Raw genomic sequence first — 27,465 nt, forward strand, 5'->3', positions numbered from 1 at the left:
CCGCGCAGCACCGCCAACCACCACTATTCACTTCAGCTGCAACACAACAAAAACAACCAAAGCCACATAAATAAACGTAAAGCGAAGCGAGACATCGATGCAAAACAAATTATGCAAAAATTGCCACAAAGCTACAAGTGTGTAACGTGAAAAATAATAGATACATGATTCGCGTGAATGAACAAAAGAAAAATTGCGAGGCTGCGTAGAATAACCAATCCCACAGGACGAACGATCGTCTCTATCCTCCCCAAACTCCTTTGACTTGCTGTGGAGGTACGTAACCACCCAAAACGTACTAATTCTAATCTGGATTTTTCGTAGTTATTGAAATATCATGAATAATTTTCACAACTCCAGATTACGAACTTTATTTTCATTCTATGTAAAAATAATCCAATGATCAATAAAGAAAAACATACATTGTATATTTTTATACATACACGCATTCGTAAACACATGATCTTTTTGAGATAAATGATGTCATGGAAAGTTATTTATTGCTGCCATTTTACTTTAATTGCGCTTGCGGCGAAGACGCCCCTGACTGAAATGATGACCGAATTCCCACACTATGTATAAAATGGTAATGAACATGAAGACGTAATGAACATCATAATAATATATGTACATATTATATGTATAATATGTAAGTACATAATTTCACATTCATGCACGAGTTACGGTCGTTTGAGCTACTGTCTACATACAATTTAGTGTTTAAATATTAACGATTATTTAACATTCATTAATTTACAAATATTTATGCAAATTTTCAAACAAAAACTAGGTACAACAGCATAAGATCATATTTTATTAATTAAATTAAAACATCATGTGCCATTTCCTACTGAAAGCAGTTGTTTGTTACTGTGTCCAGAAATAGGTATTAGAGGTACTATTTCGCGTAATTTTAAACTTATTTAAAAAAAACGGTGTTTTTAAGGAAATCGATCTAACCATGATTCTACTAAATACGTACCTAAAGTAAACATTAACAAAGTTGGGAATCGATTACTATTTTTAGTGATGAGGAGGAATCGAAAACAGACATTGAAAATTTTCAAAACAATTTACTAACCTCTTTTTTAACCGACTTCAACAAAAGGAGGAGGTTCTCATTGTTTATCCATTTAAAATAATAACGAAATTACGTCTTTCATTAATCTTGTTACTCCTTTTATTTATTCACTAGCAATATCACACGTTGCACACAACGTGTTATTAGAAAACTGAAAGGCGTTATAATCATCACAATAATAAATATTTGATCAATGTGTACATATGGTAAGTCTCAACCATGACTATTAAATTAATTAAACCTTAGTACCTACGTCCTACACATTAATAAATACAAAGGCTAAAAACTGCAATAACGTAATAATAATAATAATAAATAATAATAAATACACTTTATTGCACACCAAAGATAAGAACAGAAAGAAAAGGAACACACAAGGTACAACTAGGCGGTCTTATCGCTATGAAGCGATCTCTTCCAGACAACCTATGGTGTACTATGGTGTAATGTACCACATTGCGATGTACCACGTACATTACGGGTAAAAAAAAGTAGACAAAGACATTTCAGTAGTTGGATCGTAAAAGAGGAAATTTTAATACTTTCCTTGTATTTTTTCACGAATGAAACACTTGAACCCATAATACTACGTAATAACACGACTGAGATGACACATCAATCAAATCTCTTATCATGACAACATGAAGTATTTTTTGTATCATGAATGACTAACAGATCACTCTCTAAGTGGTTATTATGAAGGTATTAGGAACAGACTTATAGTATAAGTAGACATCCCTGAAATTTTGGTCAATAATCTAATCTAAGACGGAAAAATTTTTGAAGCTGCACTTTCGTTTCAGTAACCTGAATTTGATGATATTTCAACAAGATACTAGTGAAGTACTCTTCACTTCTAAGAATCCGTTTTACAGTGGTTTCAAGAGAATCTTATTTTGTTTTCCAGATTTGAAGTAGGTAATATATTATTATCTACTTTCGATTTGAATTCGAATTAGTCATTATTAAGTGGTGGTTCCCTATATCAACTTATGTTTCAAAATAAATCTAACAGAACGTGAGAAAAATAAATTATGCACCTGTCTCGGCGCGCGCCGTGTGATGAAATGCGAATACGAAATGGGGACTTTGTCGTACATTCGCTCACAACTCTCAAAATTATATTTGCTTGCCTTTACCTAAGATGTGCATTTTTGGACCTAGTGAAAACGATTATTCGTGTGCATGAACAATACTGTTTCATTTCAACTGTTTGTGTTGATAACTGGATGTGGGATTTCTGAGTCTAATAAGAAAGAATATACTCGTAAAATGTATTTAAGTATGGTTAAATCTTATTTAGGGACTAGATGTAATACTTACATCATTGCATTTCTGCAGCTAATCTAAAATACGCACTTCTGTAGGAATAAGTTTGACAAAAACCTCACAACAGGAAAGGCTCAAACTACGTCAGCAACTTTGCAAACATACAAAATGCGCCACCATACAAAGTATAATATCCACACGAGCACGAGCGTCGCCAATCAGCGTATTCATTTATGCATGAATACAGTACGTGCAGTACAGTGTGTTCCGCGCTGCCAACGTTATCTGCTGGCCACTTCCCAGTCGCGTGCAGCACATCCCAAACTATAATAAACTACCCTGTCCACCTCTCACGCTGACCGACATGAGTAACTATGTCTCAAAAACTTGTCACCTCATAGAAGCCTGCATTACAAACCCAAAATGACCTCATCGGCGTTCAAAACCAACTAACCCCATTAGAGCGACTTCAGCAATCAAGATAGACAAAAGAGGGCACGGCTAACAAACGATGACAACTATCGTCTAATCACGATGTTTGTGATCCATACGTCTGTCATTGGGTTGATTAAGTTAACCTCTCACAAGTTTGAAGACTGACCAAACCAAGCGTATCATCCAATTGGATGATTGGTGCGGCCGTGAGTAGCCAGTGAGGTCCTGCATAAAGATATTAAATATCCTCCATCAACACGGAGCATACGAATGATTCCACAAACAAATTATTCAATATTTCATACTTTTATTCTCCGCTCTACCTATCCATATCTCTTTAACCTTTACATTGTGCACATTACAAACAATCAAGATTTTAACACTTCCAAACAAAACGACCGATTTGTCGCACTAACTGTTTGTTTACGTTTAAACTGTAGGTACAAGTACAAAGTACGTACCTAGTTAAAGTTAATAATTCAAAAATGAATTGATCATTGTTTCAATCAGTCCGCTGGCTGTACAAGTTGATTACAGTCGCAAACAAACATTAATTAAACTGGCGAGGAAGTCAAAACGCGATTGGGTGCCCGTCCCTGGAGTACCACAACGCGAAAGTTCCAAAAATCCCGAATTTGCATAATGTAGAGATTGAATGATATTGTACCTTGACCTAATTTAATGTTGTCTAAACTGATTCGAGCCAAGGATAATCGATATTGTACGACTTTGCGAGGCTTTGCCGTGCGGTGTTCTGGGCCTACTTTATGAGTAAGCAAATTGCAATTTAATCACATATTCCTTTGTTTGAAAACTCAAGATCGTTCTAAAGTACATGTTGCTACTGAAACACAAAACTATGTGAGTTTGTAATATTGCATAGTTGCAATTGCATACAATTGAGATTTTTTAACAAATATATAACGGATGGGAAAGATTTTTTTAATTTAGGTAAATATTATTTAATAAATAAGGGCATTTCTCTGTAAGCTCATACAGGTCCCATACAAATGCTGTCCTGGCAATTATTTTTAACATTTTCCAAAAAACCGTGATCCATTTCAAAGAAAATTAACTATTATCTTAGTTAGATAAGGAGTCCCACTGAAATTATTAATATTTTCCGAGTTATTAGCGATTTTCCAAGAAATCATGACAGGGGACTGTTAATTGAGACAGAGGACTGTTATACTTTAAGAAAAAGTCATTTTAAATTGATCAATTATTTATTATTTTATAGCAAATCAATAGTAAACAAAATGTCTTTATAAAAATTAACAGAAATAACAACTTTCCTTAATAAACATTCATATCAAAAATTAACCTTAACCTCTGAGGCACTGAATTCCGAGTACCACCCGTCCCTGCTATTTCATCATCAAATCTTTGAGGGGAATTTTTGGTCAATTCAGGTTCAGCAGGTTAAAGATTTTCCGTTATAATGCTCACAAGAACCACTGTTGCAAAAGCAGCTGACACTTTTCATTGTTAGTCATCAACATCATTTCAGCACTGGACGTCCACTGGTGAACATAGGCCTCCCGCCCTCCCCCAATGACTTCCACATCGCACAGTTGGTAGAGCGGCCTGCATCCAACGCCTTCCTGCTACCTTTATGAGGTCGTCGGTCCACCCACAAGGTGGCTCGGTGTCGCTTGTCTCTCGCTGCGTTTTCCGGTACATAGCCTCTACTCCAGAACCTTGCTGCCTCATTGTTAGTGTTTTATATTTATTTGGAAAGCCGAGGATGGACCAGGAATGAATACTTGCGACCTGATGCACATATTTGTGCAATTTCAGGCAGAGGACTGTTGCCAGGGGACTGTGTATTTCGGCTAGATTTCACAATATTTACGAAAATGATGTTAAATAGTGTTTTAAGAATCTACCGATCAATTGAGACATAAATATTATATCAATTTATACTTTATTTAGAGATTTATTAAGTAATTAACATGCATATTATGACTTACCAGAGGACTGTGTGTGGTGCGATTCAAGCGCATGTTCACCTCACAAATGACGCTCTGACACTAAAAAAATGGCTACCTAAGTAAACTCCGACAAACTTTACTTCGACATTACGTTACTCCGACATTTCTGAATATCGACATGACTTTACTTCGACACTACACTACTCCGACAAAGGATATTCGCCTTTGTCTAAGTAGTGTAGTGTCGAAGTAAAGTCATGTCGATATTCAGTAGTGTCGGAGTAACGTAATGTCGAAGTAACGTTTGTCGGAGTTCAGTTTTTGAGCACATCGTAGCTATTATAGTTTTTTTATATTATGAATTTAAATTTTTGGCAGGGGACTGTATTAAAATTCTAGGGACAAAGTTTACAGGAGTTTACTAAATAAAAAAAATTGGTAATGAGAGCTTGTTTTACGAAAATAATATAATTTCATTATTATTCTTTATGCTATGAGCTGCCAGATGTATGTAGTTTCAATATCTTCTTCGTAAATCTCATTTCTAGGCGGAAATGCAGTGATGGGGACAGCCAGGGGACTGTATTTTTCGGGCTTCAATCGAGTCTAGAAAAAAACTAAAAATAGTTATGGTTCTAAAAACAAAGGGCCCGTAAAGTTTTGGGGTTAAAGTTTCATTACGAGTGTGTTTTTTTTAAATATTTTAATTGCTTTTTGAAAAAATCGGCCGGGACAGCCGATTACGAGCTTACAGAGAATCGCCCATAAACTCATGAATTGCCGAATTCGAACGACAAAAATAAAACGAAAATTCTCCTTACCACAACTGTAATACAGACATTATATTATGTTTAAACAGCTGATAGTTATTAGTTGGTTATTCTGGTTGGTTTACTGTTTCTGTACTTATTTCATATTGAAAAGAATTTCTGGATTTGATCCAGTGTTTAGGGAATATTTCAATACAAGACAAGTAATTGGTTATTATCATGGCATTCAGAGAAATAGAAATTAAATTCCAATTAGGTACTTGTCAGTTTACTTCCCGGAGTGTTTTGTTGCGAAGAAGTTTGGTCTTTGAAGGCACTGATACTGTTCAAGTGGTCGTGCAAATCGATATATTTTTTATACATGAATGGTCGAACATTTCAGTGTCAGAGCAAATATACAAACAGTAGGGTGATAGCAAGAGGCAAAGGCAGCTATCGATCGGCCCTAACCCCCGCGCGTCTCGCCCCTTCGCCCCGCTCACCTTACGTAAGTCCAGCTGATCGTACCCACCCGTAACCTTGGCGACGAGCCCTATGCAACCATTTGGACACCCTACTTCTTATCGTGTCAATAGTGGCAGTCTAACGGTGTTAAATAGAACCCCACTGAAACCGGGTCACGTCGAATGCCTTGTCGCTCTTGGAAAACATAATATGTTGACTCTACAGCTGGAGAAGAGCTTTAGTGTGGGTGAAGTTGCCGTAAAAATGTATTCGCCAGACAAACAGCTGGCTAAGATTGAGTTCAAAGGAAAACCATTAAGATTGAATTCTAAAAGATAGTTTTAGTGACGACTCTTGTAAAGCTTACCCTTTTTCGCAAAGTTCTTATTCATTTTACTGTGTATGCAAGATAGAAGTAATTTATATCTCACCTGTCACAACAACGAAAAGTATTGTTGTAATTAACTTAATCAGGAATACTTAAATAATCTTTGGAATAGCATAACAGTTCTGTATCCTTATAGAAGAAATTCGGTCAAATTCAACGAGAACATTTTCCTACATAACCCTCTCTCAATGTAGGCGGACAGCTTGTAAATGTATTCTACCTTTATTTCGCAAAAAAGTACGTTAAATAAAATAGAGCCACACGAACGCCGGCCTAGTTTCGAACAGGACAATATCCGGCGTACTGTTCTCAATACATCGCCTCGGCACGTAGACATGTTAATTTCCTATCGAGCTGCTGACCCTCCAGCACCTGCCAATAACTTTAAGACCTGCTCGCTTAAACTTTTAGGACCGTTTCACACATTATTCCTTCTTTAAAAGACATCAGAAAACAACCATTTCTAATAAATTACTTTGCTACAAAACAAAATTTTGCGCCAGAGTTCTACTTGAAATTTAATCTTGTTAAATCTAGTAGGTAATCAATCAAACTTGTTGAGAATGTCAGCGGCGGATGCCGCTCCAGAACGTTCCCAGCGCGCTTTATTTTTCATCAGAAAGTTAAACAACAACTGGGACTCAGATAAACAACTAACAAGCCCTATATAATGAACAGTATTTCCTTTACTCGAGGGGCAGATATAACCGGTGGGTTTGTTCATCTAGCCATAAAACACTGCACCGGAACACACGTTGGGCGAAGCGGCAACGGACGAGAGTGAGAAAAATGAACAAAAGGTTTACGCTGTACTGCGTCCGAGTCTGCATGTTATACAGCGACGTCGCTAGGGGTTAAATGAAAACGAAACCCGCATGGGATTGAAAATATTCGTCAAAGTGGAAATACATCTGACGTTTTGTTGTTGTCGAATGTCTAGGAGAGTATAGCTCGTTAAATATTTGGCCGGTGCCGCTCGATACACTGAGCGACCTTGCAACAGCGACGCGCTTGCCCGCCGCCTAATGGCGCCCAACGTGGGGTTTTGATCAGCTGTTTTGCTAACACATTTTAACAGCTTGTCAACAATACGCTTGACTTATAATTATTTTATAGACCCAGTTTCATAGTTTAGTATTAGAAGATTCCATTAACATGATATTTATAATTTAGATAGATTATATTGTTATTATAGTAGTAGTAAGTATAATTGTCTGTCATGTGACTGTCAAGACTAGTGTTATCACAAATCTAGACTATCTATTATTGAGTACTTGTAAATCTAATGGAAATATTCACTCCTTGTGTTTACAAACAAGATAAATGTAAAGATAAATCAAGAATTGTTTAATCACGCTATCACCACACGGAACTACTTGATTAACTTGTCTTTCACTAATTAGTATTATTAAATGTTAACTAGCTCTTGTGAACTGATAAATAATAATTATTATTATTTTATTAAAAGACACTGACTTTAATTGTTTTCAGAATATTATTTAGTTCGAGTAAACTAATAAAATTTAAACTATCTTGTAGCACAAACGATCGTGAATTTAATTTTAACTAACACTAACACATAGTGAAGTTTAATAACTTCCAAAGTGACCTCTAATTAAACATAAAATTGCTTAATGATTTTGCTTCAGCTGGCTAAAAACTACGCGTGACAATGAACTCCATGACAGACATCTCAATGAATCTAACAGCTACCACCGTTTGATTGCCCTGGTGAAATAAAGGGATGAGCTTCGTCCAATTAGGATGTATGTTTACGTCATGAATAATGGATGATGGTGTGCAAACAAGCATCTATATAGTGCGGTCCATGCATCGATGCAACGAACCGAGGAGGAAGTGCGAGATTCGTATGATGGAGCGGCAGACGGGTAATACGGCATAACGCGCACTCGGCCTGCTTTGAAGGCTGGAAGCGTGCTACTGATCCGGAGATTGGAGCGGGGCGCGGGGCGGGGGGTGTCAGCGCACGACACCGCCGCCGGGGGGACACCCTACCCTACCACGCCTCTACATAATCACAGTTTCTCGACACCTACCAATGCGATATGTCGACAAAAGTATATTTACATAGCACGATATTAATTGATTATAACAAAATCAACCCAAACTTATTTCAAATGAGTTTTTATCTGAACGGATTCAAATGTAAGGTAAATAGAACAAAATCCAACAGAGCGTCCAGACGTGGCGCAAAAGTTTTATATTCAGTTCAGTTTTGCTAAAATAACAGGAGTATTCTTTTATTTAAACTTCAATGAAATATTATACCAATTGGATGACGGAAAGAGTATTTGCAAAAATAATTTTAGAATAGAGTTTTTACTTTTGATATTACCAACGTAGAATCCTTAATTTTAAGAAAGATTATAGTGTCTGAAACATTTAAAACTTTTTGAATTCATCAAAACGATTTTAGTGGCAATACAAACAATCGTAGTTATTTTCCGTCAAAAACATGAGCACAAAATAATAATTACAGTGTGTTTAGGAATTTGAATTATAAAGTTGCCCAGCATGAGCCGTCCGCAATTACAACTTCGAATTAAACTTTAATCGTCCCTTTGAAACTTGACGTTTACTTAAACAACGTAAACTCATTGTTGTGATTATCCTCAGCGAAAATCCCACTTCTATTTAATTTTCATAAGAAATAATAAGGATTACATTTATCGCGGTACTCTGTTTTGATGATGAAGATCAATTGCCTACTCTTATTACTTCGTTTAATTATTAAAGGTACCGGTAGGTAGGTTCTATTAATATCTATTAAACTTTAATAGAACCTACCGGCACCTCTCATAGTTAAAGAATACTTATAGCTTATATTCTAAAAAAACTATGTATCTAAGCTCATCAGTTCATATTTAATATTTAGATGTAAGGTATTATTATATTACATAACAGATTTAAATCATAAAATAAGCGGTTTACTCCATATATGGAATGTAGGTAGATACAAACAGCCATCTGTTTACCCAGCTGCGGATTGCATTCCATTATTTGTACGAAAAAGATCCCAACTAATATTATAAATGCGAAAGTAACTCTGTCTGTCTGTCTGTCTGTCTGTCTGTCTGTTACGCTTTCCCGCTTAAACCTCGCAACCGATTTTGATGAAATTTGGCATAGAGATAGTTTGAGTCCCGGGAAAGAACATAGGATAGTTTTTATCCCGGTTTTTGAAACAGGGACGCGCGCGATAAAGTTTTTCTGTGACAGACAAAATTCCACGCGGGCGAAGCCGCGGGCGGAAAGCTAGTATAATATAAAACTATAAAACGCTAAAATATCCTAACATTGTCATAACGGGGTATTTAACCATTACACAGGCCAAACAGGTTCAAAGGGTGCAAATGTACCTATCTAGGTATTATGTCGATTTATATTTTCCTAGACAAGCGTGTCCCCCTCAGTAGAAATTGGATATAGTAGTCTACTATTAGTAGACTATGTATTGCTAAAAGTAACCTAGGAATTTCCTTCGAAAATGTGGATGGTGGATTTAGTCAGATAATGCCCATGTTTTCGTTTAATTATCGTTTGAAGAATGCTTGAGAAAAATAGCAGCTGTTTAATGTTCAATAGTCGTATTGCACATTCTAGTGATGATACTATTACGGTTTTCCGGAATCCCTATAACTGGGTCAACTACGGCTCGGAATTCCGCAAAGCGTGGAATACAGCAGCTACTATTAGCATAGTTCCTGGTAGATAAAAACATTAATAGGTGTGCTGCACTGGTGTGCATATCTGCACACGTAAAACGATTATTATAAATCTATCGTCAAAATCTCTAGATATTCAAAAGAAATAAAATTATTTGTTAAGTTCATCATTTGACTTCATTCGTTTAGGAATATTACGGTTCTTTTGATCTTCTAATAAAATTCATAAACCTTTACAAAGCGAAGTTCAAAAGCTTATTAAAATGTTTTTGGCCAAATTAAGGATTAAAAAGTGAGCTAGCTTGTTACTTTGCTGTGGCTACTGGTAAATAAGATTTTCATTATTACAATTTTATGTTGCGGTTAATCTCTAGCTAGGATTTAACCAATTTAAAAGAGAAGATTATAAGGTAAACTTAAAGATGCACTTACGTTATCGTAACTTTTGAGTTTATAATTTAATGAAATTATGGTCAATTACTTGTCAATTACTTAACTAGACTTAACTAGACTCTCTATTATACTGCAGAGGATGCAGTGATTAATTCTCAGTTTTTAATTCATTTACTCTCAGTAAGCCCAAATAGGTAGTACCTACATATTAAACTAAAATATTATGTCATTCAGTAAAAATAGCAACATTTTCGATATGATTAATGAATAATAATATAAACTTACAATGATAATATTGTAACAAAAACATCTTTATCAACAAAAACCACTGGGTTGGATCATATTCTCAACAACATTCTGTTAATTAACAAATGTTTACAAATTCGAATGAAAACAAACGAAATGTTTGGATTAAATAATAATAAGGTAAAACTGTTGTTTATGTTATTTACTGGAATGATGATCTATTTCACCTATAAAAAAAAGAAGGTTTACAGCTCCCAGGCATTGATGAAACGTAAGATTTACCTACTGCGGAGTGCATGATAATATCGATACCTCTGGGCTCAAAGGTCGTAAAGGACAAAGTACGACTTTTCAGGAGAAGCAAAAAACGTTTTTTTATTTTTTTATTCGACGATAACTTTTTTGTTTTTTGAGCTATTAAATTATGACTTATGAAGAAAGTGCTTAGAATTCACAGCATTTTCCGAAGAGGTATTGAAAAACTGGACTAGAGCTGTATTTACTGAGATAGATTTCCTTTACGCCCTCAAAATTACAATAAAAAGACCTTTACGCCCCTCAAATATTCGTCCTAGGCAAGTTACTCAGGACGTAAGTCTATTTTTATTTCACAAAACTACAAAACTAAGGTAATAAATGACAATTTACATAGTTTTGTAGGTTTTCATGGGTCGTAACGGGACACCCAGGTAAGGTATTATGAAAGGGTAAATTGATGATTTAGCTTAAATATTTAATATTTAATGGTGTTTGGTACATAATATACCATTTCTTCACATATTTTTAATGAATTATGGTCTTTTAAATGAAATAAAATGATTTTCCCTAGCTTCATAATTTAATGCACACAATTTATGAAACTATTTAAGTAGAAGTTTTGATATCTTTGAACTAGAAGAAACTATTTCCGATATAAAAGCTAATTTAGAAAATAAATAATATGATGCTTTTAAATAAAACTTCATAAATGTCTACTTTACAGGAAAAACCGAAACCAATTTAATTTTATTTATTTATTTAATCATTATTATTGTTTAGAAAAACTACAAATAGCGAATTTAATTCCATAGGGCAATCTGTCCACCAGTTGACCTTATGATAATGCAGATAGAATAGAATTATTAAGGACAAACGAAAACCAAACTATATTAATTATTTATTATATTATTTAAAAAGAATTTAGAATAATTATTATTCTAAATTCTAAATAAATTAAACATTATTAATTCATAGTAGCTTAAAATAATGTCATTGTACTTGGTATAAAAGTAGAAAAGTTAGGTAAGTAAGATTACAAGTAGGAAGATTTTAATTCCAGTAAAGTACATCCACTTACTTTACTCCTACATAATACCGTTTTTAAAAGCCAATTATTTTTAATATAAAAATATAACTTCGAAAAAAAAACTGTATTCACGCTTTTTAGTAGATTAAGTCTCAACATATATTTTCCCATGTTGTGTAAATATTTTTCCTACTAGTTATTCTTTATTAGCTGATCCAAATAACTTTAGAAACTATACTAATTTATTATAATGTATGTAAAAGTGCTTTTTTTAAGCCTATTTACAGAAATAAATGAGTTTTAATGAGTTTTTTTAGTTTAATGAGTTTTTAATTGTAACAGTCAAAACTCAAAAGTGGTTTTGACCAAGGGCGTTAGTCAAAATTACTAGGAAATCATTAAAAATAATTATAAAGTGTAGTATTTGTGTGATTTGTGCATACAAAATAATGACACCTAAGGTACTATAGTAAGATGACTTTTTTTTTCATAATATTTTTAACAAATCTAGCTTTTTCATTTTCTCAATTTTTATGATGACTATCCTAACTTAATTAGGTAATACGTTATTTTATACCATGTTTTTATTTTCTTAAATCATCTTTTAATAATTATCTTATACCTGACAAATACCTAGTTTCTTCAAATATGAGAAATAATAAAAAGCAACATTACTTTACCCGATGTGGGTAGATATCATCATTTTATATGTACAAAACACATAAATGTTACAATCTAAAATAGTTTTAATAATATAACTATTTTAGATTGTAACATTTATGTGTAAATATAAATATTTTTGATGATTTTTTAGGTTCTTTCATTTGTTCCAAACGCACATAGTTAAATACTATAAGAAACGTCTATAAAATTTACCTTCACAGTTATTTTAATATCCTCACTGTGTAGATTTTTAAAATATTTGTTTAGATAATCTAAGGGCGTAAAGGACAAATTATTTAGACTTGGGTATGAAAATGTAAGGTTGTATAGGACAATAGATATACTACATGTACATTATACGCCCAAAAATTTGTGTTTACTTGTTCTTTACTACCATGGTAACTGTACTAAAAAATCAAATGGTATTTACATCCCAATTTTCACGATGAATTCTGTTTAGCTTATCAAATATGATGGGTCGTAAAGGCACTTTTTTTGGGAATTTCAACAAACTAAATATACAGATCGATAGAGAATTAAATTCTGAGTAAAACTGTATAAATAACTCATTTTCGGTATTTTGTCCTTTACGACCTTTGAGCCCAGAGGTATCGATATGCGGTCGGTGATATCAGAAGCATATTTATGGGGGCTTAGAAAGTCTGACACCGGTGTTGTTACTTGTTGACCCTTGATTGAAAAATATTTTCTTATTGAAAATATTATTTATCTCGAGACTAAAATCCCGCGTCTTCCTAAGTAATCTCCTGCTTACACCCGTATTCACAAACGATGCTTGCTTAAATGAAGCAGCAAATCGAACGCACAGCGTTAAATAGAACTCTGTGATTGGTTCGTGATCGTGTTCCCTGTGCGTCCACGCGCAATGTGAGACCTCATAGTGCATAGTGAATATAGTGATGTTTGTGAATACGGGCGTTAGTCTTCTAATATAAACGGATAGAATCTCGGCAATGGTTACTTAAGTTAACAAAAAAACAACCATTTCATTATGCGACGAAAATAAATATTTATCTCCGGTCATTGCACTTTTTACAGTTTTACAGCATGGGGTGTCATAATTTGTTTGAGTGTTTATTTAATGTACTGTAATGAGGACATTCCCGATAGCTACTTACCACGAACGTCGAGTGTCGTGTGTTGTTGAAAATTTATGCTTTTTCAGTTCACCCAGTCTAGGTGTTTTTTCAATAAAATGGTATGTTTCACACTTTAGTAGGTAGCTAATTTTTTAAGTACGAGATCCGATCTGCATCCATCTGTTTATTCAATTAAAAATCCTACTAGTACAGTTATTTACTCAATCATTTAATTTAAAAGATGTCTCCCCTACGAAGCAAGTATGAAGATTACAAAACTTTGCTTTCCAAACACACAAAGTACTGCTGCTGCGTATTGCGTCGATATAGGTACATAATCCAATGTTGATTTAGCTTAGTATCCACAACCTCGACAAAGTAAACAAGGACTGACATTTAATTTTAAACAGTGTTACATACTGGCGAAGGCGACGACGACGTTGCCTTCAGAATAGAAAATAATGGATTGTTGAGGAATTATGTATTGCAGTTAGTTATGTTAATAAAAGGTCCATAAGCACAGCAATATACAGGGGAAGTATGGATACACGTCGTGGTATTAGAGATCCTGAGCCCCTGACATTTTCCAACATCTACCTATATCTATACTAATATTATAAATGCGAAAGTAACTCTGTCTGTCCTGCTTTCACGCCTAAACCACTGAACCGATTTTGATGAAATTTGGCATAGAGATAGTTTGAGTCCTGGGAAAGGATATAGGATAGTTTTTATCCCGGTTTTAGAAACAGGGACGCGCGCGTCGTAAAGTTTTTCTGAGACAGACAAAATTCCACGCGGGCGAAGCCGCGGGCGGAAAGCTAGTGACCAATAAAGTAAAAATGAAAAAAAAAAAGGAAGTCGCCAGTGAGCTAATACAAAATATCTCAACTATGACAGGAAAAAGAGATTCCGTGTGCAGTTTTGGGTCTGCCATCGGACGCGTCACCGCAACCCGGTTGCGGATAGGGGACGGCCAGTCCTGGGGAGGGTACCGGTTTACTGGCGCGGGCGGAGAGAAACCCAAACGGAGTTAAGAAACGGAGTTAAGCTAGGACAATAACTCGCGAGTTATAGCGGCGTCGTTTAATTGGGTTCCGTTGGACACCATCGGGTTTTAGTAGGTAGGCCCCATGTGGGCAGTGGAGAGACCAGCATAACGTCGTTGAAAAGGGCGGCCCCATCGGTCAGTACCCACTGGCTAAACACGCATACCGATGCGCAAAGTATTTCCCGAAATCCCGACAAAAAAAGAAAAAGAGAGAAATATATAAATTATCATAATTTTGTTTTTACCAGTTAGTGTAATCTCTATAATCTTGAAAGGGAAGGAAGCTTCATTACAGAAGATAGTTTCAATATGACTTCCTGCTGGTTTGTGTCGATGAGTCATATTGATCTGAAGATCTGAGTTGGAAGAGAGAATTAATATGCACCAACAAAAACAATAATAATAATAAATACTGTAAATTGTTGTGAACATAACTAGCCTCAATAATAATTTGGTCAGAAGTTATTAATGTTATGAATTTAATAAGACCTAAAGACCTTTGTTAAGAGCACTAAATAGTCCACAGACTAAATTACTAACTCAAGGTATGTGAACATAGCCAACCTTGATAGAAAGAATTATAACTTACATATAATATACACCAGCTGAGTACATTATTATGTAGGTATGGTGGACATCTGTATCTGTATGTAAATAAAGAGAAAACATAAATTGATAACAGCTGGAATTGATAACCTTTGCACAGAGATAAGTCTGAAATCTGTTGATTGTGCAAAATATCCATAACAATGTTTTGTGTAATGTACTTATTGCATAAACTGGTGTTTTTTATAAAGTTGCTTTGTTTCACCCAATTAATTTCAGTCCGGCAAAAGGCAACCCCAAAACATGACAACTGTCTATCTGTAAAACCCCACCCCCACAAACTTTTCAGTAGTTTTTTTAATTATCATTTATAAATCTACCGTGTTGTGTTGTTGTTCCCTAAAAACACAATATGGATAGCTTTTGGAACAATTTTAGTAGGAAAATATGTTTTCTAGGTACCTACCTAGTTAATAAGTTTTTTCTTTGTTGTAGTTTTCTTAAAACAATGGCCCATCATGCGTTCAGCGTAAGTAATCCCACATATGATAGATATTTATTCTCAAGGATTTACAATGGTCACAAGATTTTATTTATCGGTTGATTGAATAACTTTGCTAAAACTGGGCAATTGAAAAGGAAGTATTGTTCCTATTACCTTTTCTTTGTATTATTTTCATACAAAAATATTTAAAATATTACAAAGAAGAAATAAACATCAAAATGTTTTTATATTTAAAATCTGCATTCAGCACTGAAGACAATTACCTAAATACAATAGCTACAGCTATAGTATGATAATACTATTTTTAAATTGTAAAACAATCTTTGCTGCTTTTAAAATACTTACACATTTAACACACAGTTAGCTAACTCACTTCAATTTCATGATGTCATATTGGTCATAAAACATCTGGGGACTTATATCTATAATCATTAATAATATAAAACTTTACTCACATGCTTCCAGGTTCTGATGAATCAGGTGCGCCTTAGCTTAGCTTTTATACGATTAGTTTCTTCTCATTTCTATTGAAACTAGCGGCGCAAAAGTTTTTCTACTGTGCATGAACTAATGAACTGTTTTATTAATTGAATTAACACCAGCTAAGGTGAAGGGTGACCGTATTATTGAATCAATGCAAGAAAACTCAGTATTGAGATATTAAACAGGTTTTATGAATCGCTATGCTGATCAAAAACCAAGTTTTTAATCCAATTGGAAATGTGAGTGAACTTAGATCTCCGGTAAATTGATATTCAAAAGGATTTCTCGAAGGAAATGGAATAGAGTATCTTCAAAAATACAATAACCACTTTTTCAAAAGGCACCCACCACTTCTGAACACTGAGATTAGTAAAACAAATTGCAATTTCAATGCAAATCCGATAAAAAACGAACAAGAGGCGTTTACTGCTATGCGCATCTGTCAATTTTTTACGCTTCAAAACCGTTCAAAACATAGATCACCACAGCGCCATCTAACTACGCTCACAGAGTCACAGAGTCCCTCTTTGTGTTTTTTGACGTCAATGAATGATGTCGCCGCAATCGGTGATTGGCAGAATATTCCATTTCGAGAATAGCAGCTAGAGCTAGAGCAGCATGTAACTTTCCCAAAGCATTTGGCACTACACGAAACTTAATTTTTGTTTCCAAAAAAATTACAATATTCACAAACTTATAAAACAAAACTAAAAAAAACCAATAAAATAGGTACGACTACTTTTATTACATTACTACTATTTTTAGTACTTTTTTTAGGCTGGCAGCAGCACTGTTGCTCTGTTCCATTTCGTGAGAAAAAAATCTTTTTGTAGTTTTGTACTTTCAACAGCTTACTTTTCTACTTGTTCTTGATTCTCAAGTACACGTGTCAAAATACCAAAGCAAAAAATAAACAAGAACAAGACACAATTAGCGAAAAAAATGGAAGGTTCATTTTCTTAGTCAAAATATTATTTTTGTATTATTTTGAGTAAATGAAATGGTTTTCTTCGATATAAAGTGCAAATGTTGATCTCAAAAAGAAGTTCCATCACCATGTACAATACGATAATATGTATACTATCTTCAAAATTCTAATCTTATCAGTTTGATGATTAGATTATGATCAAAATTGTTTCTGTTCTTTTTACTTATTATTAATCATTGCCAGTGATGATTTAACAGAATACTTATGCGAAATGTCTACCCCGAATTGCAATGAAGAGGATGAGACGTATCCTCTTCATGAGTGTGTATTCATTGGAGATGTTCGAAAGCTGTCATCGCTGCTAAGGCTAAACGATGTGACGCGTAAAGACAAGCATGGTAACACGGCACTACACCTAGCCGTGATGCTAGGGCGGAAAGAGTGTGTGCAACTACTACTGGCTCACAGCGCACCAGTCAAAGTGAAGAACCTCGCAGGCTGGTCACCACTGGCCGAAGCCATCAGCTATGGCGATCGGCAAACCATATCGTCACTCGTCCGAAAACTCAAACAACAAGCTCGCGAGCAGATGGAACTCCGAAGACCTGACCTTATTCGTGCTCTTTCTCAGATACAAGATTTCTACATGGAGCTAAAGTGGGACTTTCATTCGTGGGTACCCTTAGTCTCGAGAATTTTACCATCTGATCTGTGCAAAATCTACAAATCCGGATCTGGTATTAGATTAGACACAACATTGGTTGATTTTTCTGACATGAAATGGGAAAGAGGAGATATATCATTTATTTTTCAAGGCGAGAAACCACCAAGTGAGTCACTTACTGTATTAGATAATAAGGCAAAAGTATATCAACGAGTGCGCTATGAGGAAACTGAAAATGAGATTGAAGATGAAGTTGATATTCTAATGTCAAGTGATATTTTGGCAGCTCAAATGTCCACCAAAGGAATATCATTCTCTAGGGCCCAATCAGGTTGGATATTCCGTGAAGACCGCAAAGAAACAATCGCAGGTCTGTATCGAAGTGATATCTATACGATTACAGGTCTTGTTTTAGAGTCACGCAAACGCAGAGAACATTTATCGACAGATGATCTACAGAAAAATAAAGCCATCATTGAAAGTCTTACAAAGGGTAACACACAGAATTTAGATACAAACGGTGAGACTACACGGAGGGCTTCCTTGAATCCACCGCCTGAAACTGGAGTAGACTGGACTGCATACATATCATCTCCCCCTGGGCAATACCCCAGCTTGGGCCGTGAGCTAGTATACAAAGAATCTTCGAGAAACTTCAGAGCGACATTGGCCATGAGTGATGACTTTCCATTGAGTGTCGATATGCTATTAAATGTTCTGGAAGTGATAGCACCATTCAAGCATTTTGCGAAATTACGTCAATTCGTGGCTATGAAATTGCCGAAAGGTTTTCCAGTGAAAATAGACATACCAATTTTACCCACAGTGACAGCAAAAATTACTTTCCAAAAGTTTGATTTTCGTGATGATCTATCGGAGGACCTCTTCGTTATTCCTGAGGACTTTGTGGAGGATCCTCTGAGATTCCCTGACTTATGACGCTTTGATATTCTAACACTGTTTGAAATAAGTGAGAGGCAGATGTGGCGGCGCGAGGCGAGGCGGGGCCGGCGCCGGCCGGGCCGCGGCGCGCGCTGCTACCCCGCGGCGCACGGCATGCTCACTATCGAATTCCCGATGTTGTTTGGCCTGGGAAGCTCCTACTCCAGCCATTGTGTCCTATTAGTTGAGTAGTGAAATTTTGTGTGACATTATGGTGAAGTCTTGTGTTATACAGATTGAGTTCTTAGACAGTGTTAGAATGATGATAATGCATAGTACCTAAACAAAATTTACCAGCCTACAAACACTTACCAATATAGTTTCATAGTTTAATGTTATTTGTACGTTAATATAATTTAACTTTATACAGCGAATGTAATAAACATTCAATATTCAATACACACTTAATTCCAATGTGTAAAGACAGTAAATTATATGTTTTTCTAAAATGTTTTTGTAGAGTATGGTTAAATACATAATTCCTCGCTCATTCACTGTATTGCGTCCATAAAGGTGTAATTATGCTTTCTTATTTCTATTGTTTTTATTTATTTATAAGTATTAGAAAATAATTTAATATATTATTAATATTTATCAATCCTTTATTAACTTTACTAAGTGGCACCCTGGTCCTAGTATTTGGAGACTAGGGTGACAAAATTTCACAGTTGGAAAGAATTCCTTATGAAAAGGCCTTGCTTTGGCCTATAAACTTATAAACCATGACATTAAATCTTTTTTATTTTTGTAATATAAGCTCTGTTTTATATTTCATAAATGCAACAAAATAATGCACATTGGATGTTGTTTGGGTAATCTAAATGTTTTTGTTCAGTTACTGGTTGTATTTGATTGCTCTGGGTTTTCTAATGTCTGAAGACCTTGTGCTTTTGACCAATTGTTAGTGACTGAAAATTTGTAAACAATATTGTGCTTTATTTCTATCAATGTATGTACTAGAACTGTAAAGGAAATAGCATCTGCATGTATAACTATTAGTGGAACAAGTATAAGGTTTATATACCTATCCTTAATTTTTCACAATGTAATGCAAAGCACTGTACGTATGAACTTACTACTACTTGATATACCTACAATCTTCTATTTTAGCACATAGTATAGAGTAGACAGCTTGTGTAGTGAGTACCTGCGCAAACAAATAGTGATTTAAAATTAATTTTGCACAGAATTTATATGGATTAGAAAATCAAAATTATTAAGAACATTAATTGACAATAAAATTTAAATCCCACCTGAACAGTTTTATTTTGAATATAAGGAATGTTGTTTTCTTGCCAATATTTTCATTGTCATATTAATAAACATAATTAATGTACCTCAGCAATGGAAAGTAAATTCAAATGTTGTATTAAAGATTTAAAAATAATTCTTATTTTTCATTTAATCACTTTCAATTTACTATGTGAACAGGAGACTTATTCAGAATCAGTCTAGTTCTATCTATAATTCTATACCATAAGTAAAAATAAAAAGGCAGAGAAACATTATAAAAATCACATTTATTTCTCGAAACACAAAATCTTTGTTTTTTACGAAATCAATGTTGAAAAATCTCTCGAAACTTAAGTGCATGCGCACACTGCAAGTGATAAAATAGATATCGGAATGAAATTGATATTAAGATTTCGTACGTTCAAATACAAAGCCATGAAGCGTTATTTTCTGTAAACAAGAAATGCTTACTCTAGCTTTTCCAGCCTTTTCTTCAATCCTCCACCTATCTTGCAACCATTGGTGTGCCCATACCTTAATAAAAATAACAGTTCTATTCTGTTAACACCAAATCTTTCAATTCATTAAAACTCGAAATAATTCATACAATGTAAAGTCTAGTATCAAAAATGTAAATGTTTAGCATTCATCGCAGGGACTTGCGCGAGCGCGCTATGAACTGGCTCGGCTTGAGCGTCGGCGCAGACTCCTCCAGCCCCAGTGTCACCACGCGCAGCGAGACCGTCGAGCGCCGAGCTGCAATAAGATACGATCGTTATAGCTAAATCTTGATTCTAGAGCGACTTATATCTGTCGAATATTTTTCCATACTATTATTTATTAGCGTCATAGATCACGGCGTAAAAAATGCAAAATTATTCAGATAAACTTGAAAACACGTTCTTATCTCGATTTTTATCTATCAAACAGGCTGAAATGAAACTGGCGCGATGCGTCACGGTTAATACTAATTACTGATTAATTAATAATTAAGGTTTGGCGAACATTGATCAAGTATTTTCAGTGACAATGCGCCTGTATCTTACTTCAATATTTATTTTATTTATTCATCAAAAAACAATTGCCATGAGGTCTCTCCCGTCAACTAGTGGGCGTAGTAGCATAGCAGTATAATCTAACTTAGTCAAAATTAATTATAACTAATTGGTTCAGCATTTCACACTAGACATAAGGCTGCTTGCATGAAAGTCAATGTTTAAGAGCCATTTTACATTTTCGTGCGAATTTCTAAGATTTTGGAAGCATGAATTACTATCTTAAGCAACACCCAGAGATTATTTAATAACTGCGAAAGATAGGTCGATCCTTGGTGTTGACCATTAATGAAACGGATTTACTAAAACTCTTTTGCTTAATTCTCAGTGCCCCATCTCCCAAAACCATTTTACGGAAAAATTGCCGCAGACTCTATTTCAAAGTCCTGTATCTATTATTTATGCTCATATAATAAGCTTAGAAATATATAGTAATCATCAAACATATATTCTTGTAGTCCATTAATGAAATAGATTCTTGAATTTCATTACCATTATTGAGTAAAATCTAAAAATAATTTGGCAAATTTGAAGATTAACGTCACATTTTGATCGTGGTTTTTAGTTTAAAAACACAGCAATAACTGCAATAAAAGTATCCCAAAATGAAGAATATTCATTGTAGTATTGATTTCTACAGTTATTGTTTTAATATTAGTAACCACTTTGTCAAAATATTGATGTGAATATCAGTATAAATTACAATGCACAAGCCGACATCGATTAGTATGGCGCGAGCGCCCGTCAAGGCAGGACCTGTGTCACTTTTCCCGCCATGACGTTTACGTGCGTTCGTGTCGTGAAGCGGTGATTTATACGGCGACCAAATACATTTGATACTATGCCGAGTGGTCCCTGTTTCGAGTCGGCCGTTTGGTGTAGTGGTTTGAAACGGACTAATTTGTTTGTTTGGAGGCAATAGGCTCCGAAAAAAAATTATTTCACGATTAGAATTCAAAATGTTTTCGTATTTTATGTAGGCTATAAAATATTTTTAAAAAGTTTAGTCCAAAATCTTTAATAAATTGGACGTTTAATAAATAAATTTGATAACACATTATTTTTTTTTGTTTCCAGTACGATTTTAGTACTAGTTTTTCAGAAATTCTATGATTTAACTAAAGTTTTTATATTTTATGCATATTTATTAACTTCTAAAATATATTATATTCTATTGATAGATGACGTGCTTCGTATTTTATTAAAATTATTACCTGACTAGGTTCTATAGGTGTAGAATGTTATTTTGGAGATAACTTGCTTCCATAGAGATATTTTATAGAGATGCTTAGTAATGCGCTGAGTTCGAAACTCAGTGTCGCATTAGGAATTCACACACACAAAGTCAAAATATGTGCTCATTATCCACTGCGGTATTAGTATTTAATGTTCGAATAATCTTTAGTACTATGCAAGCAATGTAAACTGTTTACATTATGTCGTCGCTGCTGTCATTATTGCTTTCACAAGCAATATGTTCTGTTTTTGGGCATATTGTTGCGACACCGGCTCCGCTCCCTTGTCACATCTCCCTTTAGTTTCTGTAATCTGTGCTTGCATCGAGGTTGATATCAATTAAAATTAAATATTCCTTAGTGCTTTTGATTTAAATTATTTTTTTATTTTGACACGTGTTTGAAAAATCAAGGTCAGATCGCAATAAAATAACAAGTGAAAACGTAACATTGATGAGGTAATTCCATTAGAAAGTAGGTATGTATTCATTCCTAGGATTCCCCTAACACCATCAAATTCAAGAGAATTCAAGGGAGTGCAGTTTCCCATCTCATGCTTAGGGGCCACGGTTTAAAATAGCGTGGTTGCATAGAGCAACTACGTGCGCTGCTCATACTAATTTTCGATACAAAAGCAAGTGTTGGCGCCCTCACGAGTTTTAGCGGAGTGCCATATGGTAGCGGGAGTAGACTTAAGGGAAATCTATGCTTCTCCGACAGCCAGTTGTATGTAGCATGCTCCAGAGTATGCGCACAATTCTGGTCGATGCTAGGGATGGATAAGCGTCGCTGTCGCTGGCGACAGGGTCTTCTGGTTCAGGGTTCATGGCGTAGGTCTCAGGCAAAATTAAATCCACTCGTAGAGAATAATAGGCTAGATGTCAAAATTTCAATTATTTGTCCGTCAGACAGTTATTTAGAAAATATTACTCATATTTTTTATTTTCTTTCATAATGAAATAATAACAGTGCTACATCGAGTTGAAATGGCGCGATACGTCACGTTTGAGTAGAATTTTTACTCAAAAGTGACGTCACGCGACATTTCAACTCAATACAATACTATTAAAAAATATGTCTCCAAAATTTTTTAATTATCTCTCTGACGGACTAAACAGAATTTCGATTTCATTACCCAGTCATCATCCCTATTACACACAGCACTAGAGTCGTATCGGAACTGAGTGAACCAACGGTTTTGCGATAGGAACGTCCGACCCGAGTGATAGTACTGCTGTACTGTAAAGTTTCATCAAAATCTGTTCAGTAGTTTTTGCGTGAAAGAGTAACAAACATCCAGACATCCACACAAACGTTCGTATTTATAATATTAGTAAGACTAGTAAGATTTAAGATAGTTAGATGAATTATTTTAGTTATTTGTTTAATAATAATAATATTTATTTATTTATTTATTTCTTAGCTCTGTCTGATAATGGATCTGGAGGAGTTGCAATGGCCACCTCCATTGCAACTCCGTAACAAAACAATAGAACCCTATGGTCCAAACTCCATAGGCTATGGAGTTTGGGCTTGTGTGATTTGCTTTGAAGAATACTTCGTCCCTAAATAATATCCAGGGTCCGATGATGGAGCTGTAAGGGGGCAAATTTTTTTTTCACTATGTCACTGTCTTTATTTTTTACCTTTAGCCCGACCAGGAACATAAAAACCCTGGCATAGAGGCGCGTTAATTGCATTTGATAGTGCAACACTGAGTACAGTCGTACCTGTGTTAAATTAATAGGCTAATTTTATGTATCAGGATTCAGGATTACGGGCTAATTTGATATTTTCATAAATTAACGAAAAAAGATTATACATATAGGTAACTTGGTCTAAATAAATTAAATGAAACCATCAATCGAGCTAGTAGGATTTATTTTATTATTCATCAATAATCAAATTCAGAACTTGAATATTGAACTGCAATGTCTGCTCATGAACGCTTCAAACTCGGTACTTCTTTCCCAATTCCATAAAATTCAACACTTTCAAAGTGACAAAAATCTTTAAAATAGGTAGTTGAAACAAACCACAGCTAATTTTCATAGTGGACTATACTATACGATAAACATGTCAGTCAATTTGACAACCTTTGTCGGAAACATTATTCAATGAAAATATTGTCCGAACCCTTAGTACTTCTCTTAGACAAATAATTTAACACATTGTGAACCAGTTTTCTTTCACGACTATAAAAAGTTTTTAGCAATTTAATTCCCAAATCCATTGCACACATTTAAAATAAAGTTTGTTTACACTTTGACAGCAATAGACAGTTTATTATTGACATGCAAGGTGACATGTCAATGAAGTTTTCAGTTACTGTTGCCATTAAAAGAAATTAGTACCATTAGTTTTCCGCAACATGGCGAGGCTTTTTATGTTCCTGGTCGGGCTATAATATATATTTTACATATTATACCTATACGTGTTTCATTTATTAATCGAAATATAAAAATCTTTGAAAGACTAAATACCTAAACTCTATTAAAATTTTAAATTAATTATTCATGTTTTAATAAGTTTTAAGACTTGATATAAGAAAAAAGAATAACTTATATCAAGTCTTAATACGGTCACGGCTCAAGATTTTTTTGTCCATTTCGGCGTTCTTTTTACTCTTTTGTCTTTGCGTTGACAGTTTGTAGCTAAATTCGCGCGGAATATTTTTGTGAAATGGCTCTTAACTGTTATTTCAACACGATATTTTAGTTTTTAACCGACTTCAAAAAAGGAGGACGTTCTATGTTCGGCTGTATGTATTTTTATTTTGGTTTCATTTGTTGAAGTGTTGTGCAAGTGGGCCTATGAGTAATTTTAACTTGGCTCTTGGTCTGCAACTGGCATTAAGCGTGAATATGTGACAAACAGCAATGACTTTCGAAGTGCAATATTAGCCTACTTAGATAAAATTAATTATGATTAATTTTCAAAAATGTGCCCAATCCATCGTACCTACAGTAGTTTGCACACGGCATATTATCAACCTGTTTAAGCAGGAAAGCAATATTATGTGCGGAATCTCTAAATGCTGTAATGGTTTCTTTACAATTTAATTACAAACACACGCTCCAATAAAAATAATTACCTTGTTCCGGTATGTCGTCAATCAGCTGAAACAAAAAAAAAATACGCGTTTTTAATTTGGTCAGCAAAAATAGGACGTTACATAATTTAGAAGTGTTGAAGTGTTTTTTCAATTATCACAACTAAATACTAGCATTAATTATACAGGGAACCTTCCTTCTTTCTGAACTTAGTAAAAAAGCAATGAGATATACAAAGTACCAGTTGGCGCCACTGTATACAAATTAAAGTTACTTGCTAGAAAAGATTTTGGCGCCAACTGGTGATCGCTGTAAGAGGATTATTTGGCGAGAGCAAAATATGCGACAGCCCTCATTGATAAATAGAGTGGTACTTACAGCCGTCTCTTGCACCTTCGGCGCAAGACTCCTGCGGAAAGCAGAAAGCCGCTTAGTGTAGCCGCTCGCGATACTGACACCGCTGCGAATCGACTCCGAAGACGTCGAGAACACCGTGTCTGAAACAATCCAAAATGCCATTAGGATCTTACAAGGGTTTTCGCATCTTTTATAGGTATATTTTTGTAGCCTTGACATGAGTGCATAAAATTAAATATAAAAATATTTACCATCAACTTCAATAATTGCCGATTCCTTTCCACACGCAGGACCACTTTCAGCAATAATTCTGTAGAAAATAAATAAATTATTTCTTATAACTTTTAAACATAAAGCCATGTTTTCATTAAAACAATGTTTCATCATCTCTGTAAACAGTTCATAAACATAGGTGATGAAACATTGTTTATGATGCGCTATACGCTTCGTCAGCATTCGATAATGTTATACCATAGACCAATCAAGGTCATCCTTAAAGCAAAAACTCCAAGAACTCCCTGTAGAAAAAAAATTTTTTTTTTCATGACATATCTGTCAATGTCATGTGAAAAATAACCAATCATGCAGCATTTGGACCTCCCGTCTACGTATTGCCATCTGGCGGATTTTTCAATCGCGATCACCCTCATTGCACCTGGTGTTAAGTGAGATGCAGTCTAGGATGGTACATATCTGCCCTGTAAGTGCCTATTAATTAACTCTCGCCTTGAAAACGCCCGGATTGTAGTGTTCAGGAAATACAGCACTTGTAGGACCTGTGTATGATGGCGTGCAGTCGGCGCTGGTGGCGCGACAGATGGCGCTGCACGTCGGTAGAAGCCAGCAGCGCGCCGTAGCGAGCGGAGTGCTCGGGCGCGCCCGCGCACGCTTCTGTCAGCGCCTGTACCGCGTTCTGCGCCGCTTCCGCGTAGTCGCGCACCCATAGCGCCATCTACGCAGGTGTAAGTTAACTTTAGGCAAACTTCTCCCTCAGCCTTTAAATTATTTTGGACGCTCAAAGTTCAACCACATGAAACATCGCACGAGTTGCGATCCAGATGCGCGAAGGAGAGATGGGAATTGATGCTACTTAGATTTCGCGGTGATATGAGGGATATAGGGGAGATAGCAGATTCTGGCTACACAGGTCTTGCCGGGTAGACGGCAGGTTACGTGGAGCTCAAAAGAGTACTTCCTCTGCAATTTGTTGGAAGATATCTTGAGCGCTAGAAACAGTTCAAGAATCCAATGACCTAGAACTAGGATTGCCAGGTGTCCGGCTTTTTCCGGACATATTTGGCTTTTTACCGTGTTGTCCGGACAAATATTATCTTGTCCGGGCTGTCCGGATTTTGTTAGGCTTTTTATGTGGCTGCCGGGCCAGGCGAAAGTCAAGCTACAGTATAATATCAAGCGCACGCATCCACACTAATCGGCTTTTGTGTGTTTGGACCTGGCAACCATACCTGGAATACGCGTCAGGCGTCCACGCCCTCGACGAGCTTGTGCGCGCGGCGCGCGTTGTGGCGCACGACGTCGCGCGCGTGCTGCAGCCGCGCCTCCTGCCGCGACACGCGCTCGCGCACGTCTCTAGCTCCACTCGCTCCTGCCCTGATAGTGGTTCACAATGACCTGGAACACGCGCCAGGCGTCCACGCCCTCGACGAGCTTGTGCGCGCGGCGCGCGTTGTGGCGCACGACGTCGCGCGCGTGCTGCAG

The 27,465-nt window shown here is 35.5% G+C and overlaps 3 protein-coding genes across 4 annotated transcripts in view; 1 reads left to right on the plus strand and 2 right to left on the minus strand.

The window, feature by feature from the left end:
- Positions 1-16,761, minus strand: part of LOC135083561 (TLD domain-containing protein 2) — a 127,166-nt gene extending 110,405 nt beyond the window's left edge. For both annotated transcript variants that reach the window (XM_063978375.1, XM_063978361.1), the window contains exon 1: positions 16,252-16,761. In XM_063978375.1, coding sequence (XP_063834445.1) covers positions 16,252-16,253 — 2 coding nt within the window. In that variant the 5' untranslated portion in view covers positions 16,254-16,761. The remainder of the gene's footprint in view (positions 1-16,251) is intronic.
- Positions 16,762-17,154: 393 nt separating this feature from the next.
- LOC135083520 (ankyrin repeat domain-containing protein 13C) lies at positions 17,155-20,200 on the plus strand. Its single transcript, XM_063978292.1, has one exon. The coding sequence runs from the start codon at positions 17,479-17,481 to the stop codon at positions 18,808-18,810; it is 1,332 nt and encodes a 443-aa protein (XP_063834362.1). The 5' UTR covers positions 17,155-17,478; the 3' UTR covers positions 18,811-20,200.
- A 114-nt stretch (positions 20,201-20,314) lies between these two features.
- Positions 20,315-27,445, minus strand: LOC135083824 (uncharacterized). The gene is made up of 6 exons (XM_063978569.1): positions 27,379-27,445; positions 26,523-26,698; positions 25,998-26,056; positions 25,768-25,886; positions 25,431-25,455; positions 20,315-20,802 (listed from the first exon to the last, which is right to left on the minus strand). Exons 2-6 carry the CDS (start codon positions 26,696-26,698, stop codon positions 20,693-20,695), a joined length of 489 nt encoding a protein of 162 aa, XP_063834639.1. The 5' UTR covers positions 27,379-27,445; the 3' UTR covers positions 20,315-20,692.
- Positions 27,446-27,465: the final 20 nt, after the last annotated feature.

This window comes from Ostrinia nubilalis, chromosome 2, assembly GCF_963855985.1.
Source record: "Ostrinia nubilalis chromosome 2, ilOstNubi1.1, whole genome shotgun sequence".
Lineage (NCBI taxonomy): Eukaryota > Metazoa > Arthropoda > Insecta > Lepidoptera > Crambidae > Ostrinia > Ostrinia nubilalis.